General features: G+C 45.2%; 1 protein-coding gene across 1 annotated transcript in view; it reads left to right on the top strand.

The window, feature by feature from the left end:
• Window positions 1-13,448, top strand: part of lpgat1 (lysophosphatidylglycerol acyltransferase 1) — a 33,533-nt gene extending 20,085 nt beyond the window's left edge. The window contains exons 6-8 of the mRNA XM_053445656.1: window positions 223-349; window positions 10,746-10,852; window positions 12,135-13,448. Of these exons, the coding sequence (XP_053301631.1) occupies window positions 223-349; window positions 10,746-10,852; window positions 12,135-12,286 (386 nt within the window). The 3' untranslated portion in view covers window positions 12,287-13,448. The remainder of the gene's footprint in view (window positions 1-222; window positions 350-10,745; window positions 10,853-12,134) is intronic.
• The last annotated feature ends 4,806 nt before the right edge of the window (window positions 13,449-18,254 follow it).

The raw sequence follows: 18,254 nt of genomic DNA on the forward strand, positions 1-18,254 counted from the left end.
TGATATAATAATCTCCAGGGACATGTAATGGTTACATACTCAGTCTTGAAGATGGAGGAGTGAAATGTCACTGAATCTGTACGAGCTGTATACCGATCTTGACATGTGATTGGACACAAACAGGGAGACTGTTCCTACTGGACGTGTGGACATGTTTTAGTTATTTATCCCTGTGTGTCTTCTCGTCCTGCCATCTCACTTTCTGTGTTTCTTCCATGACAGGTAACAAGCGTCGAGGCCTGCAGTGGGTAATAGATGTGACCATAGCGTACCCTAAAGCAAGACCCATGGACATCCAGACCTGGATCTTTGGCTACAGGTCTCCTACAGTCACACATGTACATTACAGGTAAGGACAAATTGTATAATATGAAAACTAAATTGTGTTGTGTCTGAATGAAACGCTTTAGATGTTACTCAATAGACGACAGCGGCAAAAAGAAAAGTCTTGATTTCAAAATAACTCAAGTTGGAGGCTATTTTCTATTTGTTCACATGTGCACTATAACGTTCTCTTCATGGAGCTCAGGGAGAATGAGTGTGTGGTCTCAGACACAACCAGTGACTCTGCTCATGTCACACTCAGGCTCTCATACATCCACCCATGTCCATGTCTATGTCCTCTCCACCGACCAGAGAGAAGTAGAAATCCACCTCATGAGAGGAATCTCGTTACCAGGGCGTCACATCACAGATCAATGATAGAGTTACACCTCTCTTATATATTTAGTGCTCAGACTTTGAGACATCATACCATACCTGTGACTCACTTTACAAGCACTCACCTCCAGAGGTTTGACTTATCACTGATTTCCAAGTCCACCCTCGAATAACACAGGTTCACTGCAGCCAATTCCACCTGGCATACCTCAGCAGAACAAGGGCGAGGACGAGGACTTACAATGGACCTTCACATGAGACGCATCTTCTGCTGAATGCGTGGAACATTCCAGTCCCTGTTCGCGCTGCCTTGCTTGTCTGTGTCCTCGATTGGACTTCGCTTTCAATGAGGGTTTTTTATCGCAGCTTAGAAAACATAACTCGTAAAAATTAGAATTCAGAGAAAAAGAGTGTTTACTTCAGGGCTGACTCTGCATAAAAATAATGACATTTTTAAGCATCTACAAGGCCTCAGTGATTTCCATTCCCTGCTATGATGCGTTAACAAAATATTAGTTTATTATCTTTAAATAAATTAGTCACTTTATATATATTTTTTTTTTTTTTTTCGTGCTGTACAAAAGGAGCAGAGTTGAAGTGAAGGCCCTTTGAGATTGTGATTTCCATTTTTCATACGTCACATGTTTTAGTGGATTAAAAATAATCTATAGTTGAGGTTTTTCTAGCTATGACTAGAGTTCTGCTGTTGTTGTACTAGTAGAAAGATATTCAGGTTAATGTTATTGCTGCACAACATCAATGACTTTAAAAAGAAATGCTGACATAGTAGATGGACAACAGGACATTTCATACACAATAGAGAAAATTCAGGACAGGATACAAACTAAACTATCGTATTTACAATCAATATCCCACATTCTGTGGCTAAAACAAATCTCTGCTCTACTGCAGAGTAAAGGCTCTGCCCCCTGTCCTGCTCTCACTGCCTTCCAGCTTCCCCTCTGTTGCTAATCCCTCCACTTGAGGATATGATCGAGGTGGACGAGGACCAGACTCAGTCCAAGGTCCTCTGTGCATTGTCTCAACAGGGCAGATCATTAGCGATGTATCCAGGCTCAGGCAGGAGTCATCAAGTAGAAGTCATGTTGAACCTTAGTGTCCCCTTGCACCCCTCAACAACTTCCTGACACTGCTCCCGTAGTTGTGCACTCCTCTACTGGTGGGATAGGGGAAGGTAAAAGGTGATTTATGAACCCTGGCTTGCCGGGGCCTCTCTCAAGAGGCTCCTCTGCCCGCTTGGACTGAAGCAAAGGACTCATTAAGTCTGTAATTATACGAGCAGAGGATGCACTTGTCCCACTCCCACCTTGGGGACTCTCTAATCAGCCATCGACACAATCCGCTTCCCTCGCTCGGTCAGCAGCGCTGCTTCCTGGGGACAGGCAGGGGAGGCACCCGACCAAGCTGAGGCCACAGCTGTTCCAGCTACGTGTGCACACTCCCTGCTCACCGAGTCGACGGCAGAGATCACAGAGAAGTAAGATGCAGGTGCAGCGTCAACAAGAGGATTACTCTGCCCGCTGATCAAGGGAACACTGTGGGGGAGTCAGCGATATGATGCTGATAGGAGAGGTGGCTAGACGAGTGTGCCACCAGGCGACTGTGTTTCTACTGTGTCAGTCCAGGACACACACAAACACAGCTTACAGACATGACCTCCCGGGAAAATCTGGTTACAGAGTTTACCCAGAATTCACCTTGTATACATGCACAACGCAGCGGGAGGTTTTCTGCACAGACGCGTTCGCAACAGCATCAAGTCAGAGACAGGATGTGAATTATTAACTCCAATGCATAGATCACGTCTGTTAGCACCAGCCCGACACCATCATCAGTTTTTATCACCACAAACTGTCTTGGCATCTATGTGTGTGCCGCTTTTTCACCGGGAGACATCTGCTCTCTTTTTTGTTTGTTTTTTCATTTTTCCATCCGGTACATATAACTGAAACCATCTCATGGGTCAAGTTCGATGTGAAAGTTCAGGGACTTTCCCACTCTGTGGTTTGAGTGTGTTGCATCAGATTGTTGTTAGCAACTGTGTTGCAATGTGGTCTTGTGCAAAATTGAAGTGGAAGGATGTTCTTTGTTTTGAATAAGAGTCAATTTGAAACGTTAACATTCTAAAAGTGTTGAAAGACACAAAGTGAAGTAAAAAAAAAACTGCCTGACTGATATTGGTTTGAATACAGTTCAAAATAATTATGCTAAAAGTCATGAAATGAATAGTGTTATCAGAGAACAGTCAGAATAGAGGACTGTCAGGCAGTGTAATGGCTATGACATCAAGCAGAGTGTCAGCTGTCGGCCTTTATCGGTGATTCAGCATATTGAATCTGCAGTGGAGGCAGCGGGCGAGAGAGAGAGAGAGAGCTTTCTGACCGTCTGCTCAGCTTAGCAAATCACAGATTTCACCCGTTTAGTGTGGCGTCACCTTATTTTTTTTCTTCTACAAGCAGGAGCAGAGACCACTAAGCACCAGCTGAGCAGGGAAATGCACGGACAGTTTGTTTTTGTTTCCTAACCCTAACCCTGGTTTTTTATTTTTTGGATTATAAATACAGACTGCTGACCTAGTTATTCATTTCATCCCTCACAGGAGTTGAGCATAGGTGCATGTGAGCTGGTCGTGATCTGCAGCCTTTGTTTTGTTGAACAATTTGATCCGTCCTCGATAAGTCACCTTGGAGCCTTCGATGCGACGGCCTCAGCCCGGCTGGTTTTATATCTGCCCTTGATCACAAACTGCCATTCTCGTCCTCGGCTCACATTTTATGGGACTGTGTAGATCACTGCCGCTCCTCAGCCTCAGTTTCAAAACAGTCAGCTGAGTATTGAGTAATATTCTGGATGAATCCACACGGAGCACTTTTTCATAAAAAATCCCTTTCTGCCCCTGCCGCTTGTTCTCACCCCTCAGCTCCACCCTCCTCCCTCACTGTCTCCTGCCCTCTCTCCATATAATCTCAGCCTCCCAGGCTGCAGCATCATAAGCCCTCTGTGAATGGCAGATGGGAGAGCTAGGTGGGTGTACACAGGCCAAGCGAGGGCAGTAGTGGGTGTTAAATATGTTGAAATCTTTTTCTTTTATAATGCACATTCTCCTCTGTATTTTTTCCGTGTGCTGCTCTGTGTGTTCTGGTTTGAAATCATCTGAAAGGTCACGTGATTAATGGAGTCGCCGTCTTGCCCGTTCGTCACATGCACGTTTGCACACCTGGCTTTTCTCTCCGAGACAGGACACACACACACACACACACAGTTGTTGAGCTCACAGCGGTAAATGTCGTTTTTTGAGATTTTTTTTATCTTAACACTTTGTTAAAGAAGCAGTGGCGTCTGTTCTTACTGTAAATCAGACGCTACATTTCCAACGGCCTTTTTTTTCTTTCTTAAACCAATTTGTGTTTATTGAGGTCCCCTCAACTGGTCACCTGGATCGATATCCCTCACACTGGTGTTTACCTCTGAGCATAATTAGTGGCCTTGGTAATTAGAGATGGTGCCTGGGGATAATGAATGAGGAGAAGGTTGTTGAGGTTTTTTTTTTTTTTTCGAAGCTCAGGATCTTCAGAGTACATGTGTCACCATAGAAACACGTTACAGGAATCACCCCCACACACTGAATTCATTCCACGGAGAATCCTCCTCAGGAGTTGTTAAAGCTCAGGCCCATTAGCAAAGGAAGAAGTTATCAGATCATCAGCTCTGAAAGTAGAAATACATCAATGTGAAATTACAAGTATGTAATGTCGGCCTTCATACAGGTCGGTGGAATGTAAAGTGCTTTGCAGATGTTTAGAGTCCGAATGATTTATCAACTGGCCAATTGCAATAATGAAGTATAGAATAAATGCAGTAAAATATAAAAATCGAAATCAACAAATGAAATTGAATAAGGAGAAGTAAAATCATAGATATAAAACCTGTCAGGTCAATGTGGTGAAGTAAAAGGTATATCCCATTATAGAACTATAATGAAGCGTATAAATTAAGTATGTAAGATGTTTGTTCTGTAAATTTTGCAGTGATACATGAAGGTATCATGTACAAATACGAAATATCTGCTTGTATTGAAATGATAACATGTAAGAACAGAACATTCTCCTTCTTCATTGATTAATGAACTTTCATGAGGGTGAGCTATCGGTCGTCCATACGCACTAGTGACAGTGCTTTTTTATGGCTCCTTCCTTGTGACCTCTGAACTGATAACAGGCCGACACGCCAGCACCAGTCTGTTAATAACCTCCAAACGGCTCCGCCCACAGCCGTCATCCCTCTCGTTACAGCACCCTGTCATGGGCATGTGGTCATGTGACGAGGTGAAAGTGCACCGCTGCCACGTAGACACACACAAATCGATGTGGGGTCAAAGAGGACAACATCAGGGTCATGTTCAAAGTTCAAACTCAAAACGTGTTAAGATTAAGATAAATTTATTTGTCCCAAACACATGCACAGACACGCACAGGCACACTCTTGCAATTGCAGGGAATTTTAACCTCTGCTTTTGACCCATCTGGTGCAGGACACACAGAGCAGTGAGCAGCCATGTACGGCGCCCGGGGAGCAGATGTTGGGGGAGTAAGGTGCCTTGCTCAGGGGCACTAGACAGGGTAGGGAGAATCCTCTTGGACAGATCAATCCAGGTTCGTCTTTTTGTTGGTTCTCCGTGGAGTCGAACCAGAGACCTTTTCTGCCCATAGTCCAAGTTTCTGCCACTAGTCCACCGCCTATCTAAGAGTGTGGATGTAGCCTCAGAGGAGATCCAGCTATAAAACCAGAATAAAGCCTTTACTCAGGTTTCCCATATTGTGTTTACAAACATAACTCAAAAGACAGATCATTACCAGGACAAGATCTCACATGTTTCCCTGCGTCTATCAGTCAATTCTAATTTTAAATCAACAAAATCATTTAATGGATTCACCCTGAACAATAATACCGAGTGATAATCTGGCTGCTCATTGGAACAAGAACGTGATAACTGGCTCTGGTATGGTCTTTAATACTTGGCTAGTCTAAAGCATGTGCAGTTATTTATAAGTCACTGATGTAAGAACATCATCAGTTGCAGCGGCTCCGTGATCGTGTTGACAAAACAGGAGCAAATCCTCCTTAAGGTTTTAGCCGTGAAGCTTCAGGTTTGAATACTTTTTCCCTTTTTAAAATTTGAACTGAAATTAGTCTTGTGAATCAACACGTCGGGGGGGTTTCTCAGCTCTCCTCCGTCTGGCTGAGCCTTTTTCACATTGGTTAGGTTGGAGAGTCTGCCATGTCCGTCGTTCTGCTTGGAAACCATTTCCTGGAACACAGACGGCCTCTAGTCGGAGAGGAAGCAGGTTAAGGACTAAATGGAGCAATTAACGAGTGGAGTCCGACCATCCCTAGACTTCTCTCCGGCTGTAGATAAGCACTTCTTAGCCCTCCATGAGGAAGAGCCCTTATGAGTGATGTGCAGTGTGTGTGGCTTACTTAGAATCCCCATTGACCAAAAAAAGTTTGATTATAAAAGGTCAGTATAACTTAAAAAACATACTCTCTGTTTGATCTGTGTTTTCGGTCCTGAGGAAAATCTAGAGAAGGACCTTAAAGGCATCAGTTTGGGATTTGGACGATGAGCCTTATCTTAACTAGAAAGAGACGGACTGGAGATTGATGACGAGCGCCGGCCTCCCAGGGCGCTGCTTGGTTTTTCAGGGCTGCACAATGACTGGCTGCCCTCCAAGGAGGCTTGTTGGGTGGACAGACTTTTCTCAGCCGCAGTCCAAACTCAATTAGCCTGTCAGCCCAGTTCGGAGGAAAAACAATATCTCAAGAATAAGGTCCCCGGGAGCTGAATGGTTCAAATGAGGCCGCAAGTAGCTTCTGATTCGCACTGCCTCTGTAGGAAGGAGTCAGAGAAGATGCAGTCAGGATGAAGTCGGTGAAGACTTGGTAAAAGTTGGATGCTGGGAATCAACTGGAGAAGCTGCAGCTCTCTCTCTCTCTCTCTCTCTCTCTCTCTCCCCCCCCCCCCCCCCCCCCAGCTGTCTGTCTCTGCGCCAGGGTGTCAGGTTAAGAAGCAGGTCGGTGCCAAGTGGGGTAGGGTGGAAACGAGTGCGCTGCCGTGGCCCCGCGCCAACATGTCGCCACCAGTTCCTCCCCAGCACCATCACTACTGTACCGTCTCACACAAGCCACCATCCATTCTCCCTCAGCACAATAAGGACACTGTAGAGCGACATTTCCATTTTTCCCACTAAGGGCAGGAGCGCTGCCAGCAGCTGTTTGGCTCGCTGGCGTCGCTCATTGTGATGCTGCTGCAAGTCGCTGCCGAGTCGATCAATCAGCCCGTTTGTTTTCTCTGAGTCGGAACAAGATCACCGATCAACTGGAGAACAACCTGTCACACCTGTAACGTCTCCATCGAGCTAGTAATTCATGCTGCAATCATTTAATCTCATTACACTATGTGATTTACTGTACACTGAGAAAAAGATTGTTTGAATTATGTTTAAGATCATTCATTTATTTTAAAAAAATGCAGAACGTCGTCTGGTACTAGTTGTGGATTTAATGCTTCTGCTAATTGGCAACATATTAAAAAGTAAATACTTTTCAATCCATTTATCCAAGGCGCCAGCGTACAGGGCCAACACACACACAAACTGGTATTCACTCTCACATTCACACCTACGCTCAATTTAGAGTCTCCCCATCAACCTAACCCTGCTGGGACTGTGGGAGGCTCTAGAGTAACCAGAGCAAAGACACCACCCAAGCCAGGATACTGTTTCCCATGTTAGCGTGTTGCATGTAGCGTTGCCTCATCCAAACTTGAATGTCGAAACCGGAACATCCTCATTGCTGCATGAATATTTCAGCTGCAGGAAAACGTAGATAAGTGGTGAAGGCAAGTTCCTGTTTCCCTCCGCCCATTTTTACAGAGCTATCGGTTCACTTTTTCTGAGATCACCTGTGAAACACACTCCGGAGGTTTGTGACAGTAAATCTTATATTTGATCAGTCATATATTAAAGGATACCACCGTCACTGATCACTGCTGTGGAAGAAATATGGCTCTATTCTCCACATTGAAAATAAATCCCAAACTGCAAATTACCACCTGTCACTGCGACCAGAAAGCAGCTAACAGGAAAACACTGCTTCTATTGCTGTACCGGCGACTTGCTTTATTTCTCCTTTGCTTTAATTGCGTCTTTCTGTCCATGTGTTATAACATCGGTGTCATTACTGGAGGTGACGGATGTGTCGGTTATTCTCAGCCTGTCTCTGAACTTCCTCTTTCCTCAGAGATGCGTCAGGGCTGGTTGTTGGTTCCTGTGGCACAGTAACACAAAAGAAACCTGATATTCACAGACCCATGAGGAGAAGCTTTGGTTGAGTGTCTCGCTTTGACCTCTAATCACCTGATCAGGTGGCTGCAGAACACTGGTTCCAGTTTTTTCAGGCAGCCTGAGCCACTCGAGTGGAGAAAAAAAAGAAGCTGTTTTATCTTGAAAAATCTGCTTAACTCAAACCTTTGACGGATGAAAGCAGCAGATTTTAGTTGGTTTTATCTTGAATTTAACAGTTAAATGCCACCGGGGACATTAAAGTTGCTTTACTTAAACAGGACCTTGTTGTAGAGTTACACCCACACAGAGAACCGCTGGATAATGAGAAGTTTCCAAAGAAGATGTGCACTTCAAATTCTCCAACCAAGCGGATGTTTGTGTTGAATCATCAGCTCCTTCACTTCTGGGCGGTGGAACAAGGGGGCCCGGCCTTTTCCTGATTTGGTCATAGAGACCGCTTCAGTTCAGAGAGCAAATGTTTTACTATAGAGATAGTGTCTGTGTCCTCTGTGACGGGAATCAAGTAAACCTGTAAATCAGAAAGCACCGGTTTATTCCATGGATCTTAATTATCAAATGGTTAAAGGTGAGAAAATTTGCCATGTGAGTGCTTTAGTGTTTTCATTATGTTGATAATTATATTTACAGGATCCTGGACATACTTTTGTTCAGCCAACCGTCCAAAACCCAAATATTCTGCTTATATTTATATAAACATAGACATAAAGTTTGAAGCATCAACAAATTTCCCATTTTTGCCTCAAAGCAAATTGATTTTCTGTTTCTCAACTAATCATTGAAGCTCTAAACTTAATTATTTATTATCCTGCTAAATACTATCTTGATGGATAGCTGAAATCATTTTGTACATAAAAAGAAGTCTCATACGTTCTTCCAGAGCCCAAGTGGACATTTTGAAATCCAGTTATCATCAAACCAATAAAATATGACAACAAGGATAATTGGCAAATATTGACATTTGATTTGTTGATTGATTTTATGTTTAAACTTGTTCTTTCAGATCAATTTGTTGCCTCTAAGAATCAACATTTAGACTCATTCACAACCTTACTTAAAATGTCTGAATACTTCTAACCCCGGTATGAATGACATCCTATTTGGGTGATTCATGTAAATACTGACTCATGTAGCTGCCGCAGTCACGAGGCTTTAAGTCGTCACCGAACCTTCATACCTGCAGCATAGCAGAGGAAACACGTCTGTCTTTTCAAGCAGCACCTAAAAGTACAGACATCATCCTGACAGCAGAACTGTTGCCTTCCCAGAGATTGCTTTTTAATACATATCGAACCATTTACCAATCAATACGGTATCACTTATTACTGCCCTCTTGCAGAAGCCTCCCTCACAGGCACAGATGTACTTTTACTGCTGGATGTTTTCCGGTCGGGAAACATTGAGCAAATGTTGAGTGCAGAGGAAATGCTTTGTCTGAGGGAGGAGACGGTAACCTCTATTTGAAGGTGACCAGTGGCTGCCTGTGTGGGAGTGCAGCCTACTAGAGACCCCTTCTGGCTACTAACAAGACTTCCTCTGCTTGTAGCAGGGACCCTGTTAACAGCCTCCTGCCGATTTCACAATGTCGACCAGCGCAGCCGTCTTCCTGTTTCTCATTGTAATATTTATATATGTATACCAAACATCTTTATCGTCCTGCTTGTCTTAATTAAACAATACCTTTTCCCCCATTGATCAGTACCTTCAGTGGATAAAAATACACGCTTATCCTTTGAGGGTCGGAGCTGGAACCAATCCCAGCTCACATTGGACGAGAGGCCGGCTACTTCCTGGTCATCAGCTTATTGCAGATCCAACATACAGATACACCCATGCACGCTCACATTCATATGTGCAATCATCAATTAATCTCACCCCATAAGTAATGAGAATTATACAAATTCTTTGTACAGCATTTTAAAGCCGAAGCAGAAAGTCCTCTCCAACCAAAGACTAATTTAACTTGGAAACACACATTTTGTAGGACAATAGGAATTTGGAACATGACGACGTAAATATCAAACATGACTTACCACATATCTATTTAGATATAGTTTGTCGGTATGAGCCGTACACAGTCATATCGGATTCAGGAAGGTAATACAAAATATTTGAAGACGTCGCTATAAGCTCTGTCATGATGGGTATTCTTGCTATTTCCTGGCGCTCTGTTGAACAGGAAAGTACAGATACTACCTGTACCACCGCAGCCCAACACACATCAGAAAGTGCTAACACCCTTCTCCCCTTGTCAGGGTCTAATGGTGTCTCTGCTCCCAGAGGACACGGCTGCCTCCGAGTTCTGACAGCAAAACGGAATTCACCTTTTTTTGTCCGTCAGATTTTTTTCTCCGACTCGCCTCTAACAGCCGTTTTGTGGAGCTACACAGTGTCTCCTGTTGCCCCCCCCCCCCCTCAGCTCTCCTGTCTCCCCGTGACACTCTGACGAGCTTCGCCAGCTAATGAATCTCCCAAAGCAAGCTGCAGCCGCCACAAACACACACACACACACACACACACGCTGCTGTAATAGACTCCAGGTTTGAAATAGACTCTCTCTGCTCGGGGGGGGGACCGCCGCTGACACACTGCGTTCTCGACGACAGCTTCCTCGTCGGATCGATGTCGACAGTTTCTGCTGAGAGAGACGTCCTTTACCCTGTCTCATCTCCACTGTCTCTCTCTCTCTCTCTCTTCCTTCAGGATGTACCCGATAAAAGAGGTTCCCGTGGAGGCAGAGGCCCTGACTGACTGGCTCTATCAGAGATTTGTGGAGAAAGAAGCGTTGCTGACCTACTTCTACGACAAAGGTCTGTCTCGCCATGTCACTTTGCTGAAGTCTCACTGTACTGATTGTGGAACACACATTTCCATTCATAACTGACTCCAGCTGCTCCCTTCACGTCTGTAATAGATGTTTTACTCAGTAGTGAGTAATTACTTATTTATCATCGTCATTATTTTCTGTCTGGTTGTGCACCGGTGTCTTTTTTTTTTTTCACATTATGCCTCGGATAGATTTGCAGCCGCAGAGTAACTGAGCTGAACTCTATAGTAAACAGAGAGTGATTCAGACTCGGTGTTCGAGCTCCGAGCCTCTGGGCGTTTGTTTCCTACGGTGATGTTTGACTAACATTAGAGCGGGGCTGCTCCTAGGAAACAGGCTGTCAACGTCCATGGTGCGTTCACTGGGCATAACTTAATGGTGGTTGTTTAATCAGACAATCAGGAAGTGGGTTTTAGCTGTAAACCGCTCACAGTTGAATCCTCCGTCATTCGTCTCTCAAAAACAGTAACTGAATCTTCCACTGGTCCTGTTGTTGCATCACCTGCTGAGTCTCTCGGTGTCGTCTCGGGTGGTTTAGCTAAAATCAGCCATCTTAATCCGTCTGAGTCAATATAAACCTTCACATCAGGATAGAACTGTTGATTCAGCTCATTCAAAAGCAGCGGTACATGTTTGTTTTTCTTCTTAATCGTGTAAGAACTCAAAACAGCCGTCGTTCATGTGATGGAGCTCAGAGATCCTCCCAACACAAGAGCAACTTTGAGTGAAGCAAGTGAACACACGAGTCTGTGAATCACCTGCCGGACGCAACTTAGATATACGCCTGTGTAAGAAGTTAGTCTAGAACGACGTCTCATGAAGACTCTCACCTCATGAGAAATGGATCAATACACGGACATGTGGCCCAACAGGGAAGTGCAGGCTCAGATTGTCAAAATGAAACAGACGACAAAGACACGGCTTCGTCAACTTACTCCTCCATCTTGTTGTTGTTGTCATATAAACGTCTGTATGTCGTCATGTTGCTCTACCAAACACAATGGCGGGCTTGCATCACTTAAGCCAGCGTTCCCATTGTCGGTGTGAATTCAGTGCTGCGTCTCTTCCTCCACTGTCTCCCTATTTCACGCTTGTGTCTGTCAACAAAGGCAGAAAAATGCCCCAAAAACATAAAGGAATAGACGTGATAATAAAAATCTTAGATGTGTCTTTGAGCTGCAGCCAAGCCGCGATCATCCCGGTTGAAGAAATGCAAAGAAATCGGCCTGAGAGCAAAATACTGATTTGTGTTTGTCTCTCAACAGGATCCTTCCCGACTCTGGACGGACACAAGGTGGCAGTCTCCCGGGACATGACCCTGGACCCCGTGTGGCTGTGCATCATCCAGTCGTTTGCGTTTGCCTCGGGCTACATGTGGTACAGCGTCTTCCTGTACCTCTACTGCTGTTTATTCTGAGTGCGCTGATGAGCTGAGAGTCTTAATCGGACCAATGGAAAAGCCTCAGGATCGTTTGGTGTGTGGCCCAGCGTCGCGCTCGCCCCCTACGATGGATGAATGTACATTTCCAACAGCGGAGCGACTTACCAGGAAACAATAAGCATATGAAGTACACACACACTCACACACACACAGATTAAAGAAACCCATACAGTATGAAACAGGTCACTGGCATAGTTAACGAACACACAACCCTAACGCCACACACACACTCGCCCCTGCGGCCTCGCAGAATAATCTCTCACACTCGTCACAACTCACATTTTGATGTTTACACGTAGACGCTGACACGGACATGACTTTTTATTCAGAGTTAACGAAACGAGGCTCAGGACTCCTCCAGAAGACGCTCTGGACCAGACTCTCTCTCTCTCTCCAGCCCCCCCCCTCCCAGGCTTTAGCCGTGGTAGTTTTACAGAGTGTAAATTGTGTGTATGGACGCGTGCGTGTGTGTGAGTGAATACATGTGATTTAGAAGCGTAATGTCTGCCCTTATTCTTCCTCCTGGCAAGAGTTGATGAAGCCCACTGGACGTCTCTTGCCGCACCTTTCCGGAGCGAGCGGCTGTTTGAACTTTGAGGCTGCGCCGCCGGCCGCTCCTCTGGCCTTCATTGCACTAAGGAATCCATACTGCCCTGACTGCTCCCTGCCCCAGGAAGACGCTCCTGAACGGTAGCTGTGGATGTTTTGTTGTCGTTTGTTTTCTTCCCTTTAAAACCCGCATATCACCACAGCTACAGCCATCGTTACTTGTTTTCTCTTTTTTTTTGTCATCGCGACTTCTTTTTCCTGTGTCCGCCTGTTTGTGGAGGCAGTATTCTGAGCTCACTGAGAAAAGGGAGGGGGGGGGGGATCATGTTTACACTGGCGGCCCTGCTGAAAGCCTAAAGAGACGGTGGCTATGATGCAGCGCTTGATTTAAGGATCTTTTCTTCCTGTTTCGTATGTGAAGGGAGGATGAGGAAGGCCATCTCGAAAACAAAACAAACAGACAAAGAAAAAAAAAAAACCTGGTTGCAAGGATTGCGATCTGATCACCTACAGACTAACTCCCTCTTCGGTGGATTCTCTTTTTCACCCTCTGCTCTCCGACACACACACACACACACACTGTCAGACTCACAACCTGTCAGACGTGTGTGGTCTGGTCACGTGTGTGACCAGACCACACACGTCTACACAGCGGAGTAGACGTGTGTGTCCAGGATCATCTCAACGAGTCCGACTGATGAGGACGGAGAAGACTCTTACTCCCCCGTTGGACTGAATAGTTTTACAAATATTTAAGCCATATGCTTAGTGTTTTTGGAGGTGGGGGGAAAAGACATGGGGGGGTGGGGAAAGAAAAATATAATTATTTGTTTTTATAGGAAGCTACCCAAATGTTCAGCATTCTACGATAGACATTTTTGGCTTACAGAACTATAGGTGTCATTACTGTAAATTTACAGCATAACCTGCCTAACTGAGTGTGTGTGGTTGTTGTCCCCCCCCCCCCGCCCCCCCGCCCCCAGTTTTTGATATATATGAATTATGTCGTGTCGCTCTGTGACGTCAGAGCGCGGCGGCAACTTCACCACAAGTGGTCAAAAGTTTTTATTTCTTTTTAAATTACATGAACTTTGGTCTTCATGTCACTGTATGTTCTAATCTTGTACATAACGAAGCTGAGGAAGAGTTTTCCATGTTGAGACGATGAAGATGACTGCAGCGTTTTTCTCTCTTTTGGTTCCGCGATAATTTCAGAGAATTTTTAGTTTCAATGGTCCTGAATGTTTTTAAAAGAAGAAGAAGAAGAAGAAGAAGAAGAAGAAGAGAGCAAGGATTTTTCCCTTCACTTCTCAGTGTTATCCTGTATGTTTTCTTTCTTTTAATTCCAATGCTCCTGAGTAGGAAGTAGAATTTCAAGTCATTACAGCTACTGTATGTTCTGGCCGTTTGCACAGCTTCAAACTTATACAATTGTACATTTTAAAATCGGTGGAAAGGCCGCGTCTATCAGGACTAACCCCCAGATGTCCTGGTCGACCCCCAAATCCCTCAGAAGAAGCCGGTTCCCCTCTCTCTCTCTCTCTCTCTCTCTCTCTCTCTCTCCTGACAAACGTTTGATGTAAAGACAGTTTCGAGGAGTCGAGCTCAAACTGGGTCAGCGAGGACGAGGTCGCTCCTCGGCTACAAGGGAAACTCCGGCAGGGCCCCCGCAACCACGCAGCTGTTCTCTCTCGAATGTACTTGTGTTGTGGTGTCGAGGTCAACTCTGTAATTTGCTTAGCCTGCTTTAACGAGGAAAAAGTGTGGAGGAGCAGCAGCAGTGATCAAATGAGAGAAGAAGGAACAAGGTGCATCTCAGTAGCTGCTGCTCCCTCCGTGCACCACTGTCGGTCGAAACCGTGTGAGATTCATCATAAGGGCTACCTGATCGGGTAGGTGGATAACATTTTAAATTAGAGGCTGTAGATGTGTTTCATCCAGCGGCCCTTTCAGATTCCCCTCCAACGTGAGAGTGACTGCAAATGAAGCTTCATTGCTTTTTCTTTCTTTTTTTTTTTCTCAATTTTTTTTTTTATTTTTATTTTATTTTGTTTTATGACCATGTTTCCAAAGAAGGCAGGGAAATAATGTTTTCCTAGATGTGGCTTTAGGAAATAAACACAATAGGGATTTAAACAAATTATACTAGAACTGTCTGTAATTTTCCATTTTGTACTCCTTTAATTCCTAGCTACACAGCCATTTTACAACACAAAAAACTTGTGCTGGAATAAAACATCATAAAGATCCTAACTCGCGTGCTGCTTCTCTTTCATGTGTTTCTGCGTCCGACACAGCAGCATCACGGTGCAGGACCCTCACAGAGATTTCATTACCTCTGTAAACAAAATCAGGATTTGAGGTATCGAAATGCTTGAAGCTCACAATTGCAATAAAATTGTACTTTTATGTCTTTAAAATTGAAGAACTTTGTTAAACACAATAATCTATCGTCCGTTTTATGCTCACCTTTTTTTTCTTCCTCTGAGGCAGCTTTGCTTCTATTGATGAACTAGGAAGGCTCAAACCTTCCGAGTCTGTTCTACTAAATGGAGATTTACACGTCAATAAGAATGGATTCCATCGCACAAACTAGTTCTTGCCTCGAGATTGGTTTTGAGCTGCGGCCATCGGACGTTTAGTTGATCAATTAAAAAGGAAATTGGCAACTAATGTGACATTTTATATAAAATGCATAGTATGTAATATTTATGTTTTTCCAGCTGAGATACCAAATGTTAATGTTGCATCCATAGACTGGTTACAAACTCATGGTGGATTAGACAGAGGCCTGGATCAGTGTATGAACAGATTATATTAGATTTAAAGAAATGAATATGCTCCTATCAGGTTAATTAGTATTAATTCCACAGATGTAATACACTAACTGTCTTAGTGAGGATTAGACTGTATGTCCTGCAGAGACGTTTCTATAAAGTCCTAGATACCCTCTGGTTTTAAGGTTAAGCTCCTGTCACCGCCACCGCTCCTCTTCTCTCCTCACTCATGACCCGGTGCTGAGAAACAACCTGCAGGTAACTGAACCCTGTTGCTCGGTTCTGTGCCCGTTGTTTAACTGTGGTGTCGGTCGCTGGCCTGTTGAAAGTCCCTGGTTTGTGTTGCAGAGCTCAGATTTCACATGACATCGGGGCTCTGATCTCGAGCTGATGAAAACTGCACGGATCTCTTTACTTCAGCTGGAGGTAACGGCTGCGTCAGTCACCGAGACCGACAGGTTTACATGTGTGAGGAAAGAGTTCCTGAGCTCAGGTGTGAATGAAGTCTGCATTTTATGTTTTATTCTGTTGCTTTACCAAAATTGACAAATTGGTCATCTCTACTCCAATCAACTTGGATTTGGCTGCAACGCTGTTTGACCCTGAATCTCCAAAAGTGTTTAGTGGACTCAAACACTTCACCCCCCACCCCCCCACCTCCCTTGGCATAGTGCTGAGGAGATAATGAGGGCATTTTTATTTTTGGGTGAACAATCCCTTTAAGCTAAATGGACAGATGTGGTTAGAGGTTATGAAAAGAGGAGATAAATTCCCTAAATATTCAATAATGTATTTAAGTACTAAAGTAGCATATACTACGAGTACAATGAGCTTCCACTGACACCTCTGCCCATTCACTGATTATCACTGTGCTGCAGATTGAGAGATGGTGGAGTCACATGACGCCGCCTGTATCGGCTGCTGTCACGGTTGATATGTTCCGTGACATTTTTGGGATTCTCGGGACGGATGGAGACAAAGGGCAGCGTGGCATGCCATCAACTCCATTTCTACAGCAGCCGGAGTGATGTGTGGAGGCCAAGGTCTGCAGGAGAGCCACGCGCTCCAGGCAGCCAATGAGAATCGAGGGGGGGAAACAGTGGGAAGTGAGCTGCGAAATGGGATTAAATATGCACCAAGCGTCACCAGCTCACCGAAGGGCTAAACAGTCAGGAGCCAACCGGGTGGCTGCAGCTCCGCCTGGTGTCCACGTGGAGAAGGTGTAGCACCGGGAATCCTTTCACGCCTCCGGTCAAGCTCAAAATCTCTCTCCAAGTGTCGCCCTCATCACACAGACAAATCAGCTTCCAGAGGAACTTCATCCTCCCAGTGTTCCTCCACCGACATCTGCAAGGAGCTCCATCACAGCACGCCCGCCGCCCGAGGTCCTCGATGTCACGCGTTGATGCCAGCTCCCTCGTGAGCACTATCACATCCAGCTGTGGAGAGGAGGCCGGGGTTGAATGTCACTGCAGCGGCCGCCGGCATCGCAGAGTCTCGTTGGGCCTTCCTGTGATTTGCAGGAGAGCATGATGGGAGTGACAGCTGCCACCGCAGTATCAAAGTCCCACAGATACACAATTCGACCAATCACGAGTCGGTCTCAGCTGTCAATCATGACATTTCAACCCATTTTTGAAGTATAAAATAAGCTAATTAAATCCTTATGACCTATACTGAGGCTCACCACCAGGGGGCAGTCGAGAGTCGATGGCTTCACTTTTCATTTATGTCACCTTGTGTGTGTGAGAGGCGTCTTTGATTAATGCTCCACCCCTAAAACAGGCGGAGTCAGTGGTGACGTGAGAACCACAATCCCCCTCTAGCCCCTCCCACCACAGGGCTGCAGGCACCCCAGCAGAGGTGAGGAGGTCACTATGGGACCTGTCTGTCTGTCTGTCTGTCCTGCCTGTCGCTCCCTCTCAACTCCTGGCCTTTGAAGCAGGGGCGGCTGACGTCGGCTCGGCCTCGGGCACCCGACTGTCTCTGTTGTTTTTAGCTGTCAGTTTTCCGCTCGGCCCCCCCGACCGTTTCTGGCTGATGTCCAAACTCCTCCAGCTCTTTGTAGGAGTGACCTTTGCCGAGGCAGACTGACAGAGCGGCTCGGCTGCTCTCTCTCTCTCGGTGGTGTGAGCCGTGTCAGTGTGTGGCGCTGGCTGAGAGGAGGATTTGAACTCAACTGTTTTTAGGCCCGTCCCGCCCAGAGGCCCGTTAGCTGAGCGGGAAACCCCCGAGTCTGCGTTTATCTCCGGGAATCACACGTCAGCGTCCACCTGCAAAGAGGAAAACAATCTTCTATGTGTCACACGTGGGATTTACCCGAGTCAGGCTTTAGTTATAAATGCTTAATCTGATACCACTGCTCCACCGCTCTTCTTAGATGTGAGTCATAGCGTCAGAAATGGGATTACATGTGCAAGATATGACCGCAGCCTATAACAAGATTAAATCTGTGTGATTAAAATGTAAGATCCTTATGTGGCAATGAAATGCAACTCTTAAAGACTTGAAGAGGATCCTTTAAACGTGAAAGATGCTATATGATTAAAGTTTATATTATAATTATTAAATTATGTGATGAAAAGAATCAACAAATCTTGACATTGAGGACGTCAGAA

This window comes from Pleuronectes platessa, chromosome 17 (assembly GCF_947347685.1).
Source record: "Pleuronectes platessa chromosome 17, fPlePla1.1, whole genome shotgun sequence".
In the NCBI taxonomy this organism is placed as follows: Eukaryota; Metazoa; Chordata; class Actinopteri; order Pleuronectiformes; family Pleuronectidae; genus Pleuronectes; species Pleuronectes platessa.